Here is a 24,321-nt window from a genome sequence, read left to right as displayed (position 1 = left end):
TTACAAACTAATGAAATGATAATTGGATGATCTTGAGTGTAATAAGGAGCTAACTGGGGAAAGTCACCACATTTTTACTAATTTTGCACACGCCTGCTAGACAACCATGAGCCACATCTAGCTCTTGGTGACTCTGTTTTGATGGGATAGTAAAGGTGAACGTTTTGTCATATTGACCTTGCCTCACCTCACTTTTATGCAGGGAGGGGAAAAAATGAACAAAATACCAGGATTTGCATAACATGACAACTAAAACTGATTGAAGCAATGATGTGCATATGACTGGAATATTTTAATGTAGTGTCTCATTTTCATAAGCTGAAAGCCTAAAGGGCTCATTGAGGTAAACACAACAGCATTCTGAATCGCATTAGAGCAACTTGCAGATGCTGCAGTTTTAAAAGCTTGGGTTTGGGCTTATACAAAATGAGAAACAAAACACTGACTTTGTCATATCAAATTTCTACCCATACTTGTACGTGTTCTGTCAAGCTCATCAACAATTCCGCTAAACATTTCATTTAAAAAACATCCTTGAAGTATCGCTGCTCTTTTATAGAGCCTCCTGTGTACATTTCTTGCTGTCCACGCCGGCAGGCGTGTAATGGTCTAATTCTCACTTGGGAGCCATTATTAGCTCAAAGGTTAGTCCCGTCAGACTGAATGAATGATAAGCCTAATTAAAGTTGATGGAGAACAAGAACAGGAAGGATGAGTGGGCAAAACTCCAGCTTCTGTTTTTACGACTGGGATTGTGACCCCCTGTTAAATAGAGATATAAAACCCATCATATTATAATTAGCTGCTAGAGACCAAGTTCCATAAATGGAGCAGATGTCAAATTTAAAGAACGTTTATTAGTGTTACATGAAAGAAACTGGACAGACTGATTGATTTACACTTTTCAAGAGTGTAAACATAAAATAAAATGGGCCTAACTTCACATTAAGTTTTTAAGATGTACACCATATTGGGCTGTGTTTTCAAGACTTTATTGATTTACTGTTCAATAACATTAAAATTAACCCACATTGGTCGGCATTATTGTTTTGTTGGTAGTTTTGTACGTTTTTCAGGGCAATTATGGTGATTTTGTTGGTTTCAGATGTTTATCTTAAAAGAAGAAGCGATCGCTGAAACACTGAGAGGTCATTTGGGATGATGGAAGAAATGTCCTTTTGACCTTATGTGAGTGTTAGTGAGTGGAATAATTTGCATGCTTTGAAATGAGACTAATTGGACATGTGCTTTGATGTGCAGACCAACAGAGTAAGGTTATTAAATGAACTACGGCATGAGAACGCTGGATGAATCAACAGAGATTTAGCCTGCAACTACTGTTTAAAACCAAGCCCTGTAAAACAAGCTGACAAGCTGAGTTTACTTGTTTTGTTTGAGGAGAGCAAATGCTTTGACTCTTATGAGCTGCTTATGAAAATATACTGGGCATTGTGGAATAATGCTGTTGTTATAATGAATACTTCATTGCTGTGATCTTACAAATCGGTTCACACACTTGCATCTTGAAAGTCTTGTACAGCTGATTAAATAAAGTCCTTTTGCAAAAGCCTCACATTTTTGGATGATTCACTATTATTACTATTCACATCTTGCGTCGTCCTTGAGCCATTCAATATGTGTGCTTACCAGGGTTGTGTGCCATTCGGAATTGAATTGAAAATCCTTTCAATTCTAATTCAGTTCCTGATTTTGCATTGGAGTTCAGATTATAACGTGAGGCAGTAGAATTGAATATACGCAGGCATCTGTTTTTCTCTCGATCGTTTACTTTCACTTTAGACATAACCAACTGTATATGTAAACCTTGTGTGTTTTTGATCCAGTAATCCAGTCCAGTAATCACTCTAGAACTTTACCTTAAAAGTGAATCTAAGGTAACAGAGCAATGGGAATTTTTTTTAACTGGAAAAGCTAAATATGTTGGCTTGGCAAAGCCTTGCTTGAATTTTTTTAAATAAATCTTAAAGAGATAGTTTATTTACTCACTTTCATATGGTTCCAAACCTTTTCTTCTCCTGTTGTACGTAAGAAGATATTTTGAGAACTGTCTCTTTTTAATGTTCCACAAAAGTAAGACATATGTCATATAGGTTTGGAATCACTTGAGGGTGAGTAAAGGGTGAGTAAATCATGACAGAGTTCTTGTTTTAAGCTTTATATTGTTGAATTGCCTAAATTAATTTTCAGCATTTATTCTTAAAGGTGCTGCTGTAGTACTGATTTTGCAATCTTTTTGCTTTCAGTGGAGTTCATGTACCTGGATTTGGCCTCTTTGACATCTGTGCGACAATTTGTCCAGAGATATAAAGCCAAAGGTTTGCCACTACATGTCCTTGTCAATAATGGTATGTAAATCCCTTAAGTTTTATATTTGCAGTTTCTAACATTTATACAAGTTTATTTATTGAAAGCATTACTATTGTTAACAATAAATGAGTACTGAAAGTGCAGTACTTGAAGTCCACATGATTTTCTCTATAAATATTTTAACATTTGTATGGAAGCCCGTTACCACCGCTGAATAAAAATAAAAAAGGTAATTGTGACTTTTTATCTCACAATTCTTACTTTTTTCTCACAATTGAGAGATTACATCTAGCAATTTGTACTTTTTTGTCAGAATTCCAAGAAATAAAGTCACAATTGCGAGATATAAAGTCTTTTTTTTTTTTTCTCTCAGAGTGGCAACTTTATAAACTTTAACTTTATAACTTATAGTTATAAAGTCCATTTTTAAGGGGGGGAAGACTAATATTTTCTCAGATTTGTGAGTTTATATCTCACAGTTCTGACTTAATAACGCTCAATTGTGTTATAAAGTCACAAAAAAGTCACAATTGTGAGATACAAACTCGCAGCTGCAAGAAAAAAATGTCAGAATTGCAAGATATAAACTCGCAGTTCTCACTTTTTTCTCAGAATTGTGAGAATTATGTGTATATCCTGTAATTATGAGCATATAACAGTTCTGAAAAAAGTAAGAATTGTGAGTTTGTATCACGCAATTCTAAAAAAAAAGTCATAATTGCGAGTTTGTATCACCATTCTGATAAAAAAATCATAATTGCGAGTTTGTAACATGCAATTTTGAGAAAAAAATCATAATTGCGAGTTTGTATCACAATTTTGAGAAGAAAGTCAGAATTGTGAGTTTGTATCACGCAATTCTAAAAAAAAAAGTCATAATTGCGAGTTTGTATCACAATTCTGAGAAAAAAAATCATAGTTGCGAGTTTGTATCACGCAAATCTGAAAAAAAAAGTCATAATTGCGAGTTTGTATCACCATTCTGATAAAAAAATCATAATTGCGAGTTTGTAACATGCAATTTTGAGAAAAAAATTATAATTGCGAGTTTGTATCACAATTTTGAGAAGAAAGTCAGAATTGTGAGTTTGTATCACATAATTCTAAGAAAAAGTCAGAATTGTGAGTTTGTATCACACAAATCTGAGAAAAAAGTAAAAATTGAGAGTTTGTATCAAAATTCTGAGAAATGTCAGAATTGTGAGTTTGTATCATGCAATTCTGAGAAAAAAGTCATAATTGCGAATTTGTATCACAATTCTGAGAAAAGTCCGAATTGTGACTTTGTGTCACACAAATCTGAGAAAAAATTAAAAATTGAGAGTTTGTATCAAAATTCTGAGAAAAGTCAAAATTGTGAGTTTGTATCAAAATTCTGAGAAAATTGTATCATGTAATTCTGAGAAAAAAAGTCAGAATTGCGGGTTTGTCGTAATTCTGAGAAAAACATAATTGTGAGTTTGAAAAAAATCAGAATTGCGAGTTTGTATCATAATTCTGAGAAAAAAAGTCAGAATTGCGAGTTTGTATCACGTAATTCTGAGAAAAATTCAGAATTGTGAGTTTGTGTCACGTAATTCTGAGAAAAAAAAGAATTGGCAGATAAAAAGTTACAATAACCTTTTTTATTTTTTATTCAGTGGCGGGAATGAGCTTCCACAGGGTTTCACATTGTATGAACATGTATAATGAGCAAAAATGAAACTGCAGTGAATAATAGTATATTTTTTACATTATCTTAGATTAATAAATGCTTCAAAAGTTACTGTTGATTGTTAGTTTGTGATACTTAATGCATTCATGTTAACAAATTGAACCTTACTGTGAAGCGTTAGCTATTTATCATTTATAAGAGCCACACATCATGTCTCTCAACCTGAAATCTCTTGCGTCCTCCTTAGCTCGCTCTGTTGGACATGTCTGGTCTGTGTCCTGAGGGCCTCAGGGGTTGTTTGTTTTAACTGAGTGACTTTTATTTAGAAGCCTGCCCCAGGGAATGTCTCAAAATGACAGGAGCAGTCACACACTGTCCTCTCCCTAACAGAGAGAATTAATAATTCACGCTCCCCTTTTCCCGTTCTCTGTGGCTCACACCCCTCCCCTCCGATGCTGGTTGATGGGCAAATGCATTTGTGCCACCCCATTGAGGGTCTAATGATGCAGAAAGGTCAACGCTTGACCCCTCTAGTGCTCCGGCTGGACAGGACACTCCATGGGTCTGAGGGAAAGTCAGGGACATTGATTCTCTCTTCAGAGATCCTTCAATCATGGATCAATAACATTAGGATGCATTAGGTTTAACTTTTCAATAGGGCAATAAACAATAACATATAGAGATAAAGATGATAAACTCTGGACAGTTTTACTCTGTGGATAATCTAACAGCATATTAAACACAGGAGAACCGAAACACAAAGATCTTTATGACAACCCGACATAATAGAAATTGGGTTTAACTTGAAGAAATTATGACGAAAATAGGAGATAATGTACAGTCTTGCAAGGGGTTTATTCTGCGATAACAACTGGCTGGATGTACATTGTCTCGCTTATTACACGGCTGCTTTCCACATAAGTAAATAATTAGAAACAAAATATGTTTATGTTTACTTTTATTCATAAGGCCTACCAGACAATTGGAAAGCATTTCCTTCTCCATTAATGTTAAATGAATATTATGATAAATATCAATATTATGTGATATGGAACGAAATATCATGATAATATTTCTGGCATATCGCCCAGCCCTACTTTCCAGCATGAGTTTAATTAAAACACGTATTGTTTCATGTTCATTTAATATGCTGAGGACATTTTTCTAAGCCTGATTACAGTTTTCTCCCGCAAACTGAGCTGTAATTCTGTTAAGAGCAAAATAATGATGAAACATGTTTTCAAGAGCAGAAGCTTATTCCCGCATGAATGCTGGTGCTTGGTCAGGGTTTTAAACCAGATTACATCCATTTAATATTGGGATCCACCAACTTTAATTATCTTGTGGCGCTCCTTTTAAAGACATAGAAATGCATTTCTGCAGATGGATATTTTTGATGTGTGAATGTGCTTCACATCTTTTCATCAAAAGCATCATTTTTTCTCAGCAAGAACATGAATTAAGTAGAAAGAGACGCATTAAGAACATTAGTGGAGGAAATGGGTTTTCGCTAGTTCTGTTTCACATGAAGACATCTCTGATATCCTTCTGTGTCTGCTAAAAGCTGTTAAAAAAGACGTGAATCAATAAACCAGCAATAACTAATCCACAGTATTCAGAGAGCTGCATGCGGTACGATGTTCTCAAAGCGAAACGCTTTTCAAACCAGAGGAAAGAGTGACTCAGAAGTGACTCATGAGTCATTTTTAAGGTGTGAATACTTGATCAAGCCTAGTTGGATACTTCCCGGTGTCCTGTTCATAATATATCAGCATTGATGTTCCATTATGTCTGCAGCTGGTGTTATGCTTGTTCCGGAGAGGAGAACAGAGGATGGATTCGAGCTACACTTTGGGCTAAACTACCTGGGCCATTTCCTGTTGACCAACCTGTTGCTGGATGTGCTGAAGAAGTCAGGCAAACCTGGGAAATGTTCCCGAATTGTCATTATGTCTTCAGCCACCCACTATGGAGGAAGATTAACTTTGGATGACTTGCAGGGAAGGTTAGAAGCTTTTTTGAATTATAATTGAGATTTTTTTCTTGCCGCAAGCCTTTTTGTGAATGGAAAGGACAAGCTGAATCTTAAAGACATAGATTTAATCTTCCTACTTATATTTAAAATTAAAATATATTCCATTGTGCCCAGGGCCACTGCTCTGAATGTATAGTGTTACACACAAAAGACATCCAGTTTGGTGTGTTTTGTGTTTGCAGTCAAAATTTCGAATTTAATCTGTGCTATATGTATATTCTTTGTTAAAGGGATAGCTCACCCAAAAATGAAAATTCTGTCGTTCCAAACCCGTCAGAACTTTGATCATCTTCGGAACACAAATGAAGATATTTTTAATTAAATCTGAGAGCTTTTTGACCTTGCATAGACAGCAATGCAACTGACACATTCAAGGCCCAGAAAGGTAGTAAGGACAACATCAAAATAGTCCATGTGACATCAGTGGTTCAACTGTAAAAAGAGAATACTTTTTGTGCACAAAAACAAAAAATAGCAACTTTATTCAACAATTTCTTCTCTACCATGTCAGTCTTTGACACGTGTTCAAGAAAATCCCATGTAGGGCTGCAATTTTTTAATAATACATTAATCTAATGATTATTGGAACAATTAATCAATTAATCATTGATTATTTCACAAATTAATCAGTAGACTTTGATTATTCAGCTTTTGCATTTAGTTAAAATATTTATAGAGTTATACATGTTCTAACAAGTAAAGGTCCCTTCATCTTTTGAAAATCATATTATGTAATTACAATTATTATAGAATTAATTTATACAAATAGATATATTTGACAAAAAAAATGAGGTGACAGACAGAGAAACTCTCTTAATCACCATTTAATTAGCTTTATGAAAATAAACTGAATGACACATCATTCCGCTTAAAATCTCCTTTAAGTCATGTGGATAAGAAACAAAATAAAAGTAAGTGATAAGATTTTATTTTATTATTTTTCAATAAACTATTTCTTTTACAATTTATGGGGGCTTTATAGGGCTATGATAATTAAAACAGTCCTGAGCTAGATCAAGCTCAAATCTCTGCAAATCAAACTATCACTTTAATTACATTTTTCCCCCCCTCAATAATAAAAAGATTTTATCATTAGCTAGCGACACTTTCTCTTTTTATCTGAGTTTAAAGTGCTCCTATTATGCGTTTTCAAATATGACCTTTCATACAGTGTGTATGTGAACATAAACTATCTGCAAAGTTGTGAAGCCGACAGTGCACGATACATAAAGTTATTGTCTATCAAAAAAAAAAGAGTTGGTTCACAATCGCCTGAACGAGTTGTCAGGAATTTGAATCTTATTCTGTTGCGGCTATACGTCACAAAGTAACACATCTGCATGATGTCCACCCACGTTCTACGTCGCGAACAACCTGTCCGCCCACAAACACAGTAAAATTTCCATGTGGTTTACGTCATGTCGAGAAGACGCTGTATCCTAAGTACAATGCGGGATTCACCAAAGGCTTGCTCTTAAAAGATGGATCAGTGACCAGTTTATTTGGACCGGCTTGCTCCTCTGAACCTCCACCTGTAAGTGTGATTAATAATTGATGGTTGTATTTTCTAGCGATCGTTCAAAATACGTAGTTGTCTGTTATGTCGTGCAGCATTATGTCATGTAACATCTTGGATGACATGGGGGTGAGTAAATTATCAGGGCATTTTTATTCTGAAAGTGGAGTAATCCTTAAAAACTTGTTTCTCTCATGTAACGTTACTCTGTATCATGCAAAATACGTATTTAGTTGTGTGTGTGTTGTGTTCGCTCCGCGCAGCTCGTAGGTCTCTGGCTAACCGGCTGACAGCTTTATCTGTTCACTCGCTATTGTCTTGAAATGTGTCGATGAATAATGAATGTTTGATGTTGTTATTACTTGAAGTTCTGACAAAGAATAGAACAATACATTGCTGTACAAGCTGCAGTGCTTTATCAATACGTTTCTGCGTTGGGTTGACGCATATACTATGGCTGTTTGGGTGTTGTTGTGGGCTAGAGTAACAGTGATGGGCATTCTGTGTTTGAAATTTGCTGCACTAGTCATCGAACCAATCACCGCAGATTAGTGTCACGCAAAGGAGTGGTTTGGACAAATGATTCGTTTTAATGAACCATTTGGTAGTCATTGAGCAAATAAGGTAAAAATAAATGCATATTATAAGACAATAAAAGTGTTTTTTGACCTTGCATGCATGTCAGCTTGTTGTTGGGGACTCCTGAAACCAAAATATGAACCTTATATAATCCATAATAGGAGCACTTTAATACTTGTTTAATACTATAAAGCTGGAAGATTTAAGATTGCGTAAAGTTCTATATAAATTGTGTAAAGTTCTATATAAATAAACGTGACTAGACTTTACTAGAGTACCGAACAGAGCAGAGCTCATGCAAACATCCACATCACTGTAATAAGATGTGTTTCTAACGGCTGCTTTCACACCATTGTCAGTTTTTGTTGTGTTTATTTTATTATTGAGAGGAAAGCATGCAGCACATTTTTACATATTCATCCAAATGTCGCTCAAGTTCGGCTGCGTTTCTTCTGAATTGCATCCAGGAGGGCTCAATTACAGTTTGTGCTACAGTGCCACACTTGGTCAAACCACATTATTGCAGGCTTTTACATGAGGTCATATGAGATCACACGACTGCTCGACAACAAAAATATTTTGACTTTTTCGATAATGACGACTAATCGTTTCTGCCCTAGTACTACAACGCATGCGTGTGTATTTCTCTGCTTTTAAACAAGGCGCAGCACATTCCGGTTCTTCGCCAGAACGTCGGCTCCTGCGTCAGCAGCACCACACGCATACATCGTGGTACTCACATGAGTGCGCGTCGAAGACTGACACGGAAGAGAAGAAATTGTTAAAGTCATTATTTTTATTTTCTTTGCACCAAAAAATTATTCTTGTAGCTTCAGAAAATTATGGTTGAACCACTGATGTCACGTGGACTATTTTAACAATGTCCTTACTATGTTTTTGGGCCTTGAACGTGGTCTATGCAGAGTTAAAAAGCCCTTAGATTTCATCAGAAATATCTTAATTTGTGTTCCGAAGATGAATGAAGGTCTTACAGGTTTAGAATGACATCAGGTTGAATAATTAATGACAGAATTTTTATTTTTTGGTGAACTATCCCTTTAAGTATATTCTTAAGAAGGGTTTTTTTCCCCTCAAAATTTCTACACGCTAAAATATTTTTGAGCTTAGAATAATTAGTAAATTGCATCATAAAACCTGAAAATACTCTTGAAATTTTTATTAATTTGGACTTGAATTTTAAAAATGACACACAGACAGAAGCAGCCTGTATGTGTGCAAATACTTCTGCATACAGGATAAAAAAATGCAGAAGTAGCTATTTCTTTACTTTTCAGATTTTTTTGTTTCTGTTTTGTAATTGAATACCCATATTGTTCAGTTAGTTTAAAATTTAGCTTGTCTACATGCAAAGCAAGAACTGAACAAGACGAGTAGATTGCAACGATTCACGGCAGTTTGAGACTTGTGAGTGGAATGCATGGGTAAATGTAAAATATATATGACTATCTTGGGTTTCAGTAAAGTTTTAGAAATATTGATGGTGAATAATTGTAATTAAACCTAATTTATCTTAGCATCTTATTATGGCCAAACTTTAGTTTGGGGACCATTCGCACTTTTAACTACTGACTAGAACTTTTGCATCAATAAACTCCTAATTTGCTGCTTATCAATAGTTAGTAAGGTAGTTGCTAAAATATGGTCATGCAGAATAAGGCATTAATATGTGCTTTATAAGTACTAATAAACACCAAAAATGCTAGTAATACACATGCTAATGGACTATTAGTTAATAGTGAAAATTAGTCCTTAAAATAAAGTCTTACTTTTATTTTAGTAGGTAGAATTATGAAATTATGGTTAAATTAATAAATAGTATTATTCAACATTTAAACAAACAAACAAAAAACAGAAAATTTCTGTTATTAAACATTGTTAAATGTTCTTCATTTTTAGCAGGTCTCAAAAAGAATATTCATTCGTGTGATATATTATAATAGTGTGATGCCTAAATTCTGGTGTAGCGTTGGAAATGATTGCTTTCTGCTTCATTTTGACAAAAAAAGTATTGAATATTAATACTGGCCATTTATCAGTTGAAGACAATATTGTCTTATCGGTATTAGCCAGAATTTTAATAACGGTGCACCCCTAATATTCTTAAAGGCGAAAACGTCTCCCTGTCTCATTAAACACAGATCTTCCTGTAGTGCAGATCTATCTGTTCTGTTTGCATCTGCTTTATTCCTCAAAATATTGCTGCCGTTCTGTTTTTTTTTTTTTTTCCTCGGGTCTGCTTTTATTGCTTTTCAGTCTTGAGAGTCCTCATCCGTTACTGCAGTCATGTACTGCAGAGACTCGACGGCTCAAGGACACTGTCGCTATAACATGCAGTGTGATTCAGTGCACCATGTGTCTATTGATTGACTGAATGCAGCAAAGCCTCCTGGGAGGCAGAATGGGGTGGTTATGAGTGTTACAATAAATACTGGCAAACAACAAATCTAATACAGCAAACAAGGTGCCCGCCTGCAACTGGCGACGACTTCTTGTCACACTGTATGTTAAGTGTGTGTGTCGGGGGCTCATGCTGTGGGTTTGGCACACAAGATTCCTAATAAATATGTCCTTCAAGGTGAGAGAGGGAGAGAGGCAGGGGTGGGCGCAAAGACATCTGCTGGTATAAATAACGGATAAATGAGTCAGCTGAAAGATTAGACATGGATTCTTCATTCTAGGGCATTCTAGGACTTTTCCATAGAAATGCAAGATTTCTGGTTTGTTAATGTGAGGGTCACTGTCTCCTTTAGGTGCCTGCGAGTTTATCTTATACTCAGACATTCATAAAGCATATAGTATTGTCATGAGACCAATGCTGGTAAAATTTCATGATTCTAGATTAAAATTTCAATACCACAGCTAAAAATAATGTGCTTTTGAACAAATTATTTTATAAGCTGAATGTCAATATACAACATTAACATATAAATTAAAACTGACATGTGGAAATAAAGTATTTTGTGATCAAACAATCAAACGTCAATGTCAAGTCAGTCTTTTGCAATTATAATTTTTTATAAATATATACAAATATATATATTTTTTTATTTAGTACTGAGCCAAATAAGATATTTTAAATAAAAGATGTTTGCATTTAGTCCACAAGAAAAAAATAATAGTTGAATTTATAATAACCCTGTTCAAAAGTTTACATACGCTTGATTCTTAATACTTTGTAGTTACTGTTTTTGTTGTTGTTGTAATTTTATTTTTTGTTTGGTGATAATTGTTAATGAGTCCCTTGTTTGTCCTGGACAGTTAAACTGCCTGCTGTTCTTCAGAAAAATCCTTTTTTTTTTTTTTTTTTTTTTGTTTTTTTTTTTTTTTTTTTTTTTTGCATTTTTTTGTGTATTTGAACCCTCTCCAATGACTGTATGATTTTGAGATTCATCTTTTCACACTGAGGACAACTGAGGGACTCATATGCAACTATTACAGAAGGTTCAAACCCTCACTGATGCTCCAGAAAGATCAAGGGTGTAAACTTTTGAACAGAATGAAGATGTGTACATTTTTCTTATTTTGCCTAAATATCATATTTTTTTTTATTTAGTACTGCCCTTCAGAAGCTACAAAAGATACTTGCATTTTTCCCAAAAGACAAAATAAGTTAAATTTACCCTGATTTTCAAATTCAAAAAGTTTTTACCCCCTGGCTCTAAATGCATTGTGTTCCCTTCTGAAGTATCAGCCGGGTTTCCATCCAAAGTTGAGAATTTAACTTATGCACAAAAACTGGAATATCGCATAAAACATTTGCAAATAAGCACCCTTTCCATCTAACAAGTTAAAGAGAACAAAATCGTCACTTCCCGAAAAACTGATGCTATATATTACTAAGAAAAGTATAGGAGAAGCCACTGAATATATAGTAGTAATTTTTTATATATAATAAATTACATGTGCCTCAGAGCGAGTAGACGAAACACAATAAATGTGATAATTTCATTCGGAGGTGAATGCCTGCTGTTTGTGAACGCAGTAGTGTAAGACTGTCCTGGGAGGCAATTACACAGAAATACTTTGACGACAGATTTTGCTCAGGCATTTCAGAATGACCATTACAGCATTTCAAATGTTGTGGAATGAGATCGGTGCACTGGTTAGATGGATTTTCCATCCCATTGCGCAAAGTCACACGATTTTTGATGTGTATGAAGGAATTTATTCGGCAAATCTGTTTCCATCTCCCGTTATTCACAATAACCCTTTTCGCTCAAGTCAAAAACGTAAGCGAGCGTAAGAAATTTTTTTGCGAATTAAGGGATTTCATATTCGAAATGTGGCATTTCCATCACTTGTTTCTGATGCAATACTTCAAAATGCGCACAAAAACCGGGTGATGGAAACATGAAAGTATCTTATACGGGTCAGTACTAAATAAAAAATAACATGCATTTTGTGTGAGTCCTCTTATTTTGGTCAGTTAATTAACATTTTGTAGATTCTGCAAGGTGTATGTAAACTTTTGACTTCAGCTGACTAAATGAAAATGAAAATGAAAACCGAAAATCTAAAAATAAAAGCTAATTCAAAATCTTAATAGATCTTATAATTTATACAAAAATAAAAATACAAATAAATACCTGACAACTTTAAGATTCACTGCTGTTGTGAATGATCAGACTTGAAGCAACAACACATCAGCAAGCACATTCTTATCATAATGGGTTTACAAACTACAGTAAACAGTATACATTAATAATCACTGACACCAAAATATGTTTAACCACACTCAATGCCTTATCCTTTTCTCCTATTCTCTCTCTTCTTCAGGATGTGTTATAGTGCTCATGGAGCATACGCCCAGAGTAAACTGGCCCTGCTGCTGTTCTCCTACCACCTGCAGGACCAGCTGTGGGTCAGAGGTGACCCTGTAACGGTTAATGCAGTGGACCCAGGCATGGTGGACACAGCCCTGTATGACAATCTGTCTAGTCCGGCCCAGCTGGCCAAGAAACCTTTCGCAAAACTGCTTTTCAGGGTAAGGCAAATCATATTGCCCTCTATAAAACCTCATTAGTCAAGTTTACTGGAGGATAATAATTGCCTCGACATATTTGGAATGCCTTGTTTCATTTAAATAACTTGCCAAACTTTGGAAAGTCAGCCAAACTAGGCCTGAGTCACTGGTGTGATGGTTTATTCAGACATCTGTCTGCGCTTGGCAGAGAAATTCTTGAGGTGTAGAACTTCTGTGTGTTTTTTTGGCTTTTTTTGTCACTTTTATTGACAGGACAATGAGAGTAAATAAATGGTAGTATTTTTAAAAAGCTAATTTTTGATATCAATAAGTCCGTATTTATTTTCACATTATAGAAAAATGTGTATTATTTATGATTGATGAATGAATGAATGAACGAATGCAAAAAAACGAATATCCCTGATAACTGTCTTTTTTTTTATTTGTTTAATGTAGAATTTCAAGCTTTTCTATATAAAATGCATAAAATTTTGCGAGTTCATGAATATTCTCCTTTAGATACATTGTGTGTGTGTAACACGCTTTAGAGTTACTGACAAAGGCCGTTGTGAAAGGTGCACTGTTGAATGACAACACTGTATGACAAACCCACCTGCCCCAATATGTTGCAATAAGGCATTGTGACAGTGCGGTGTATCCCGGGAGACACCGTTTTTCACTCTCTCTTTTCTTCTTTTCCGTCTGTCTGTCTCACCCAATCTCTTGGAATTCGTCTTGAAATCTAAAGGTTTGGAGCCGCTGTGTCAGAGTGAACAATAATTGGATTTATCTTGTCTCTTTGCTTCAAAGGTGTGTGTATTTGTGTGTGACTGTATATGTGTGTGTGTTAATCAGACGTGGTTCTTTCATCTTCCTTAAGAATATTTGTTACACCTCTTGAATTTCAGATCAGTGTAAGAAAATGAAAACAAGAATGAGAAAGGAAAATTAAAATAAACAATTACGTAAACGCGCACACTTGTATATGTATAGTATCTAGTGTGATTTTGGACTTTTGGATCTCACTGTTTACATTATATGTTACAAGCCACCTATATAGTAACTACCCATCTGATGTGTTGGTTCAAAATTATCAAAATTGCTACCATTTTCACGGGTTGTTTTACTGTCATCCCTCAGCAAATCATAGAGTTTCTTTCTGGTCCATTAAATTCGGCTGAGTTTGTGCTAAAAGAGATTCAGAGATGATCAGAATAGCAAACAGCAGCATAACTGTGTTGCACGCTCTGCCAGAACAGTAACAGTACATAATTCATTTTTACATGTGAACAGCTCTCTTTGGTTATGCGTGGTAAACAAGGTAAGGTAGAATATGAAAAGCACAACAATGGCCAGTGACCTTCGCCTCTTCTCAAGGGGAATTATTTGTACTACAAAAGATAATTCAATGTGTAATCTGTTGAATACAAATGTAATTTCCGTGAAACTCGTACCCTTGTTGAGGTGAGGTGTGTTGATATTGATTTCTTGTGATCGTTATCAGCGCGGCAATATCCTTTTGCAGGGTGCTTATTTACGAGTCGGGTTGAGTCACGGTTTACGGCGTCCATTATGTATGCGGCACAGGAATTGCTGTAGAAAACCCAGAAATTACTGGGCTCGGTGAGGACAGTGTGCTCTACGTGTTTAAAAGAAAAAATGATTAATTATGAATGTCTTGAGGGGAATTGTTGTGACTAGACAGGCAATGGCTTTCAAAATAGAAAAGCACACCCACTGAAGAGAATAAAATTTTTTCGGGACTTGGCGTGAAGAGACAAAACGTGATGGAGAAGGTTTAGTCAAGAGCAAAAAATACTGTTGAAGAAAAATGTTAAAGATAATGATGTGTTTTAATAGGTTTTTGGGTTCCTGAAACAGAGCCCTTGCTGTGCATGGTGTGAATACTGAATGCGTATACAATTTCTGAAGTTTATTTTTAGAACCATCTGTGTTTAGAGAAAGAAATCAAATGTGCTCTCAAAACTGAAGTATACTTACTTTTAAACACTTTTTACATTTACACTGATTTTCCACCAACGCTTTTCTATTCTCACCTGACAGCTTTTCCAATTGTCAGAACTCAAACTGAGGAATAAAAAAGTGGTTGGATATAAAACATTAAGGGCAGGTTGTATGACTAAAATCTTAACTGTATTTGCATCACCTTGACTTAAAGTGTTAGTTCATCCACACATGAAAATTAGCCCATTATTTACTCACCCTCAAGGCATTTTAGGTATATATGACTTTCTTCTTTCAGGCGAATCCAATCGGAGTTATATTAAAAATTGTCCTGTCTCTTACAAGCTTTATAATGGCAGTTGGTGGGTGTTTCTGCTCAGTAGTCCAAAAGAAGTCCAATAAACCACAACCATTCATAATAAAAAGTGCCTCACATGGCTCCGGGGCATGAATAAAGGCCTCTTGTAGGAAAACGATGCAATTTTGTAAGAAAAATATCCATATTTAAAACGTTATAATGACTTTTCTATAGTTTCCGCTAACTGTCATACGTGCAAGTCGTTCCGGGCAAATTACGTAGGACGTATGATGCTTGTAGGATGCACTTTATTAGACTTCTTTTGGACTGTTGAACAGAAACACCCACCCACTGCAATTATAAAGCTTGAAAGAGCCAGAACAAATTTTAATATAACTCTGATTGTATTCATCTGAAAGAATAATGTCATCTACTCACCTTGAGGGTGAGTAAATCATGGGCTAATTTAAATTTTTTGGTGAACTAACCCTATTCATTAGCCATGTGTCTAGTGAATTAATATGTACAAATACAAGGTACTTCATCTCTGTTGATTATTTTCTCTTTTTATTTGGAACTTGATGGATAAGTGTTGCTTATTATTATTCATTTATTATTCATTATCATTAGGTAACACATTAAGTATTGTGAACAACATTTTTACAGAATTTAGTAAATCTAGGTTAATGTCATTTTTTAATTAATGTTTGTTTATAGTAATAATGTTAATTTATTCTTAAATATAATGTATACTTGAACTTAAAATGTATTAGATTATGTAGAAATTGACAAATCCGTAAATAATTCTAGATTTCTAAATCCTGTAAAGGTATTGTTCTGTCATGTAATGTTAGATATAAGTAATGTTAACATATAGAATAGATATTTATAAAATATGATAACTGTAAACCACAGCATCTTGGGTCTTATTGGTTTATTATAAAACAGTTTCTTTTCAGTTGAAGAAAGAACGACATATGAAAATGTTTGGGAAATTTACCTTAAGTAAAACACTTTAGTATAGGGAACAATTCTCACTATTAACTAGTTACCTATTAGCATGCCAATTGTTAATGTATTGGCTGTTTATTAGTACTTATAAAGCACCTATTCTGCATGACCATATTCTTCATCCTCAATCCTACCCAATACCTTCATTCTAGTTCACCCAAAAATGAAAATTAGCCCATTATTTACTCACCCTCAAGCCATCAGTGTGTGACGTCTTTCTTTCAGACCAATCTAATCAGAGTTATATTAAAAAATGTCCTGGCTCTTTCAAGCTTTATCATGGCAGTAGGTGAGTAGGCGAGTATCTCTCTTCAACAAGTCCAATAAAGTGCATTCATCCATAATAAAAAGTGTCTCACACAGCTCCCGGGGGTGAATAAAGGCCTCCTATAGTGAATCAATGCATTTTTGTAAGAAAAATATCCATATTTAAAATGCAAAAATCACTTGTGCTCACTGTTATAGATGGAAGCAGCTCCGGGGCAGATGACGTAGGACGTCGGTGTTGTGCATGCACATTCTGACAAGCGTGAACCAAAACAAAGGAATGGTCACAAATTAAAAGCACAAAACGAGGATTTGTAAAGAAGACTGTATATATAAGCCAAGAAGAGAGAGGTTTTCCTATGCTAAAGTAGGGAAACTTTGCTTCCTTTGCTCCTGTAAACAAACGTTTGTTCTCACAAGGCTCACAGTTGCATGTGCAACGCATACGTCCTACGTCAACCACCCAAAGCTGCTTCCGTGTACAACAGTGAGCGCAAGCTAGATTAAAGTGATTAATAACGTTTTGAATATGGATATTTTTCTTACAAAAATGCATCGATTCGCTATGTGAGACACTTTTTATTATGGATGGATGCACTTTATTGGACTTATTTTGACCCTTTGAAGAGAAACACCTGCATTTTGCCATTATAAAGCTTGGAAGAGCCAGGACATTTTTAAATATTACTCAGATTGGATTTGTCTGAAAGACGGAAGTCATATACGCCTAGGTTGCCATGAGGGTGAGTAAATTATTGGCTCATTTTCATTTTTGGGTGAACTAACCCTTTAACAACTACTTTACTAACTATTAATAAGCAGCAAATTAGGAGTTTTTTGAGGCAAAAGCCATAGTTAATGGTTTGTTAATAGCGAGAACTGGACCTTAAAATAAAGTGTGAATGAATCCTGTAATTCTAATTGGTTGAGGCAAATTTTAAGAGGTTGTAAAATAGCATAAATATAAAAATATTGCCTGAACTCTAAATTAATTCTGTAAATGGCAAGTTGACATGCCTCGTCAACCATAAAAAAAAATATACAAAAATATATAATACAAAAATCCTATTGTTCTGTTATTTCACTCTATCTACCCTGAAAAGTTAACGATAAATCCTACATCAAATAGTTTTCTCTCAGAAATTGCTAACACTTTTCATAAATAATCACAAGGAATCAGCAAGTAAATCACTGAATTAAATATTATATTTAAGTAGTAACAGTGAAATAGTATAATAGTAAAATGTACTTTTTTAAGCAGTGTACTGTCACACATAAAAAAACAAAAAAGATAATGTAAAGCCTTCCTACTCCCTGATAGCCATATAATATGTTCCACTGTATATTTACAACCAAGCAAAATCTCTACTGGTTGGTGCATTTCTACTGTTGCACTCTTTGTACTAACAGTAAATGTTCCACCCAGCCCTATAAAACAGTATATAAAGGTGTTGAGTCTTTCTGTACTGCAGCTGTTGCTCCATTTCCCCTTAAGCACACAGGCCCCGTATGGCCTAATACTAACAGCTTTAAGAGAGAAGCTTTTCTCACACTCTTTGTGCTGTATTGATTCAGCTCAGTATAGAGAAACCTTGTGGCTCCTGTAGTTTAATCCAAATTCCCTCAGACGAAAGAGATCTAGAAAAGAGAAAAACAGTGCTCGGCCCCAATTGCCTGGCCTCAAACAGAGCCGTTTGAAGTTCAGAATCTGGCAGCGGTTTTAGAGAAGATCGGCTGTCCTGTGTAATTGATCCGTCTGGAGGTCATAGTCCAACTGACCGTCTGCATATCAATCTGGCCAACTGTGCAGCCCAACTTTTAGATCTTCTGATGTGGAAGCGAGCCATAACATTTGCAATTAGAGGGATAATTTGAATAATTAACCATGGCAGTTGGGAAGCATCACGTGTAAACATGAGGCTAGAGTCACATGTGGAAGTGTACGATTAAAACTGACAATAAATAAACTGAGTTACATAATCAAATTAATCACATGTATGAATACTTGAGGGGAAAGTAAAAATAAAGTAAAAATAATTTTAGACATCACAGTGTTATGACAGATAAGTAATGCATTCAATAGACATCACAAAAAGTGTTTTTTACTCACCCTCATGTTGTTCCAAACCTATAAGACCTTCATTCATCCTCAGAACACAAATTAAGATACTTTTGTTGAAATCCGAGAGCTTTCTGACCCTGCATAGACAGCACACATGTTCAAGGCCCAGAAAGGTAGTAAGAACACTTATTTATTTACTTTTAATAAACCCATTATTTACCTGTGCCCTTCAGCAAGTAGGAAATATACAGATATTGAATAGCAAACGCGCTACGAGCACAGTATAATGGCTGACAGGACAGGAACATTCATTTTTACTGACATATGGCGTGACAACATCTAATCAACAACCTGAATCGCAGCGAAAACGTACCTCACAAACATGAAAAATATATGTATAGAAAGCAAAAACAAATATTCTCTGTTAAAGTAATCTGTATGATACCAACGCAAGCTACAGTTTTTCCCGTCTAAACTCATCTCTAATGTAATCGCCTACGACTAGCTTCGCTTTTCAAATTTTAAACATCCACTTGAGAATTGCAGACATGTAGGTAACCGCCAACATCACCTCCGTAAACATGAACATCCATCAAGTTCATCTGAGCTATTTTTCGTTTCTGGAAAAAGGCGTGCTGAGAGGAATAAGCCAGAATTTACCTCAGAAGTAGAACGCAACATGAAAATTATAGTAACGTAACATTTTTTTGTCAGTAACAGTAACGGCGTTGTAATGGGGGAAACAGTAATTAATTTGATTATTTATTACTGAAAAAAGTAATGCTGTTTGTAAAGTCGTTTATTTATAATGTTGTTATTCCCATCACTGACTAGTATATATTAAATATACATTACCAGTCAAAAGTTTTTTAACAGTATTATTTTTAATATTTTTTTTTAAAGAAGCCTGTATTTATTTTATCCAAAGTACAGCAAAAACAGTAAAATTTTGAAATATTTTCACTATTTAAAATAACTGTTTTCAATTTAAATATATTTTAAAATGTAATTTATTCCTGTGATCAAAGCTAAATTTTCAGTATCATTATTCCAGTCTTCAGTGTCACATGATCCTTCAGAAATCATTCTAATATGCTGACTTGCTGTTCAAGAAACATTTTTATTTATTTATTAATTATTATTATTTATTATGTTCAATATTTAAAACAGTTGAGTACACGTTACAAAAGATTTCTATTCAGCAGATTAATGCTGTTCTTCTGAACTTTCTATTCATCAAAGAAATCTGAAAAGTTTTCAACATAATACATCACATAATTTCAACATAATAATAATAATAAATGTTTCTTGAGCAGCAAATCAGAATATTACAATAATTAATGAAGGACCACGTGACGAGTAATGATGCTAAAAATTCAGCTCTGAAATCACATGAATAAATTATATTTTAAAATGTATTTATATAGAAAACGGTTAATTTAAACAGTAACTATATATATTTTTTTTTTTAATTTTAGGTTGGCTTGGTGAGCAGAAGAGACTTAATAATAAAAAATCATACTGTTCAAAAACTTTTGACTGGTAGTGTATATTACATTAAATACTGTAAAAAACAATGATACCAAATGAACTAACCAATATTAAAAATGTAAACTTTATTCTAAAGTATAACCAAATGCCAAATTGACAGTCCTTACACAGATATAATACTAGTATTTTGCTGCAGGTTTATTTACCAAAGCAACTTACAAGAAAGTCCACATCTAAGTGGCAATTACGAGAGCTTGCAGCTAAGGATGTATGTCAAGTACTAGGGTTAGACTTCAAGTGCCAAGGAGAACACTACAGCTCAAATGCAGGAACGCTGTAACAACTGCATCACTGTTACATTGCGATGGCTGTCACGTACAAGGATGAGAGAAGTTGACGACATTGGCAGGAATGACAAATTTATATTTCTACTCCAGAAATTGGGAGCATCTTTCCTGTCCTTCGTAGATATTTAATATCACTCTCTGATGAATTATTCTTAACGTGCCCACAGCTGTGTTGACATCTCTGATTCCTGTCCATCCACAGACGCCTGCAGAAGGAGCATCCACGGCCATCTACGCTGCAGCTGCCTCTGAGCTGGAGGGGATCGGAGGACTGTATCTGTACAACGGACGCAAGACGGAGTCTTCAGCACTTTCTTATAACGAACGGCTGCAGAGCAAATTATGGAAAGAAAGCTGTGCTCTAGTGGGTCTCCAATAGATTTGAGAGAACACTGAGCTCCTGATCACCGAGACCTTTGCCCTCACCTTACAGTCCATATAACGTCCACCTGAAAAGATTCAACCTCATTTGCCTTATTTGCCAAATTTCATTTTCTAACACCGTCCCTTGGTTTTTAAATCATCTCGTTACCTTTATAGTGTTCACACAAGCCATCTTTTAAGATCTTGAGAACTTGTACCTCAACAATACGTGACCAAGTGCGCTGTTTTCTGTCCTGAAACCGCTCTCGTCTGCCTCACTGGGAACTCTCTTTCTCACTGGGAACACTTTTTCCCTGAATTAAGCAAATAAAACTGTGATTTTGACTAATAATCTAGTATCTTGTACTCTGCTAAGCCTTTTTGGGTGCTTAATGAATCAGGACCATCGCAGTGGCTGTTCTACCGATTTTCCTTTGGATTTTGGCAACATAAAGACAATCGAAGGATAAAAGGATTATATGTGAACGCTCCAGCTCTCTAAACTGGGCGAATACCAGCCTGTCTCTGTTGATTCTCTTCGTTTCCGTGCTGAGATTTTGCATCTTTCTTTGTTAGTACAGTTGTATATCTTCAGTGGAGCCTCCGTTGGGTTATTCCGCCCATCAGTCAGTGTCATTCCTCCCTCTGCCTACCGCATCTAATTGTCTAAACACAAACTGCAGAAGGGCTAAGGGGGGAAAAACATTTGTCTGGCTAAGCCCTTCATTTTTCATTCCTCCAATGTGCAATTTGCAATGTTGTGTTTTGAATCTTCCACAAAAGAGACGGCTGCCCTCATGCCAGGTGCCTCACCTTCATTCACCTTCTTTCTCCCAGAGGGGGAAATTTCGTCCAACTGTTCCGTTCGTGACTGTGACGTGCTCAGAATTTGTGATTCCGATGTGTAATAATGTAGTTGTTGTTTTTTTCAACAGACCTTGAAAGAGAAACATTTCAAATATGTGCACATATTTTATAAATCAAGATTTTCCTTTGAGGTGTTGAGTTTTAACTTTCAAGGCATCCCAGTTTTTTTAAATATGTATTTTTCCACGGTCGGTGTGCAATAGCAAACCAGCTGATCGAGTCTTGAAATAATGGAAGATATGAACGTTTTCCAACAGGAGATGTCGCTTCTTAAATACCAATATATAAAAGTACTGTAAAATGAGTTACTTTCTACCCGCTGGTGTCTGTGACAACTTGAAGGTGTCGTCTCAAGTTTGGCTGCTTTTGGTAAAGTGCTACTTTGACCTGTTAAATTCTAATTTACATGTACTTGTGTCAAAATGTGCCTGTAAATTGTGTGTTTTACGTGGCATTAATCATGCTGTTGACCAAATGTGTTCACATTTAAACTAGGGCTGTCAGTTTAATGTGTTAACTTTATTAATTAGTTATGAAAAATAATGCGATTGAAATATTTTAACGCAGTTAACACGCTGGCCCCACCCAGATCTGTACGTCATCTTACATTTCATATAGTTGACCAATATGATGCAGGGCAACAACTCCACAAATGCAGTTATGCCCTAAAATTCAAGATATTGGTGCAAAAAATGCTCCTGTATGTGTTTTGTCTTATATTTATATATATCACATATCACACGATATCACACATGAGCAATATGACACGAGTGCTGATTTTGTCCCGAGCTGTCACGAGCTTAAATGTGATTTTATATAGCAGTTCAGTAAATAAGTTGATATTGTGTTTTATTTTACACACAATATTGTGTTTTTGCTCAGTTTTGCAAAGAACATATTAACTTTGGCTTTGAAGTCATACAGAATTGTTGTGCATCTCTGAGCAACACACCGGTGTTTAGTTTCTGAATAAATCCGCGTTTTGAAGAATCAAGTAAATCAATGATTCATAGGGCCATTCATAAAGAGAATGAATCAGCCACTTTAAAGGAGAAGTCCATTTCCAAAACAAAGATTCACATATGATGTACTCACACCCTTGTCATCCAAGATGTTCATGTCTTTCTTTCTTCGGTCGTGAAGAAATGTAAATGTTTTTTGAGGAAAACATTTCAGCATTTTTCTCCATATAATGGACTGATATGGTGCCCTGATTTTAAGCTTCCAAAATGCAGTTTAAATGCGACTTCAAACGATCCCAAATGTGGTTGTAAACGATCCCAGCCAAGGAAGAAGGGTCTTACCTAGAGAAACGATTGGTTATTTTCATTAAAAAAATACAATTTAAATACTTAATCTCAAACGCTCGTCTTGCCTTTCTCTCCATGAACTCTGTGTATTCTGACTCATGACCGTAGGGTATGTCAAAAAATTACAATCGTATTTTCTCCCTCAACTTCAAAAATCATTTCAAAATCATCGCTGCAGAAGAACTGACTTAGTCTTTGCAAAGTGAATATGCAAAGAAGATCAAACACCTTTAACAAAATAGTTAAAACAACGATATAGGACGATTTCGAAGTTGAGGGAGAACATGAGATGGGAGTTTTTCGACATACCCTAACTGTCACGAACCAGAACAAAAACAGTCCGGGCAGAGTAAGACAAGACGAGCATTTGTCATTAAAAAGTATATAAACTGTATTTTTTGAAATGAAAATAACCGATTGTTTCGCTCTTCCTCAGCTGGGAACGTTTACAACCGCATTTGGGATCATTTGAAGCCACATTTAAACTGCATTTTGGAAGATCAAAATCGGGGCACCATAGCAATCCATTACATGAAACAAAATGCTGAAATGTTTTCCTCAATAAACATAATTTCTTTACGAGTGAAGAAAAAAGACATGAACATCTTGAAAGACAAGGGGGTAAGTTAATTATTTGTAAATTGTTGTTCTGGAAGTGGACTTCTTTAACAAGTCGAATGAATGACTCATAAAGACATTTACCACCACCTGCTGGCAGATTTACTTTCTTATTTAAAACATAATTTCATTGAAAAAAAAAAAAAATAAAATAATAATAATAAAAAACATTAAAGGTAGTTCATCATAGTGTCATCATGTAGTCACCCTCATGTCATTTCAAACCTTTCTTTTGTGAAACATAAAAGAAGGTATTTTGAAGACTGTTGGTAACAAAGCTGTTTTGGTTACCAGTGACTTTCATTGTATGAAAGTACTGAGATTTCTCAAATGATCTTCTTTTATGTTCCATAGTTTACGTTGGGCCATGGCAGCCTAAATGTTTATGTTTAATAAATTTTATGCTGAATCAAATAAAATATCTCTTTCTAAAGCTACTATTTGCAATGTCTACTTGCTACTTTCTCATTTAACACAATAATAGCTTAAAATAATCTTTTGTGGGTATTTTCAGAGCCAAATATAGTTTGTGATTAATTTGATTAATTCGAAACATTATGTAATTAATTAGATTACAAATTTTAATCGACTGACAGCCCTAATTTAAACTTTTTCCAACTAATTCA

The 24,321-nt window shown here is 35.1% G+C and overlaps 1 protein-coding gene across 3 annotated transcripts in view; it reads left to right on the top strand.

Annotated features, from left to right (window-relative positions):
- The window catches only part of dhrsx (dehydrogenase/reductase (SDR family) X-linked), a 53,336-nt gene extending 29,486 nt beyond the window's left edge, over positions 1–23,850 (top strand). For 2 of the 3 annotated variants that reach the window (XM_051115086.1, XM_051115064.1), the window contains 5 exons: positions 2,265–2,366; positions 5,780–5,987; positions 12,910–13,117; positions 13,845–13,906; positions 20,740–23,850. In XM_051115086.1, coding sequence (XP_050971043.1) covers positions 2,265–2,366; positions 5,780–5,987; positions 12,910–13,117; positions 13,845–13,906; positions 20,740–20,902 — 743 coding nt within the window. In that variant the 3' untranslated portion in view covers positions 20,903–23,850. The remainder of the gene's footprint in view (positions 1–2,264; positions 2,367–5,779; positions 5,988–12,909; positions 13,118–13,844; positions 13,907–20,739) is intronic. The other variant, XM_051115075.1, reaches the window with a different exon arrangement.
- The last annotated feature ends 471 nt before the right edge of the window (positions 23,851–24,321 follow it).

This window comes from Labeo rohita, chromosome 1 (assembly GCF_022985175.1).
Source record: "Labeo rohita strain BAU-BD-2019 chromosome 1, IGBB_LRoh.1.0, whole genome shotgun sequence".
Taxonomy (NCBI): domain Eukaryota; kingdom Metazoa; phylum Chordata; class Actinopteri; order Cypriniformes; family Cyprinidae; genus Labeo; species Labeo rohita.
The sequence above is the reverse complement of the archived record's forward strand: the minus strand, read 5'-3'. Positions and strand labels throughout refer to the sequence as shown.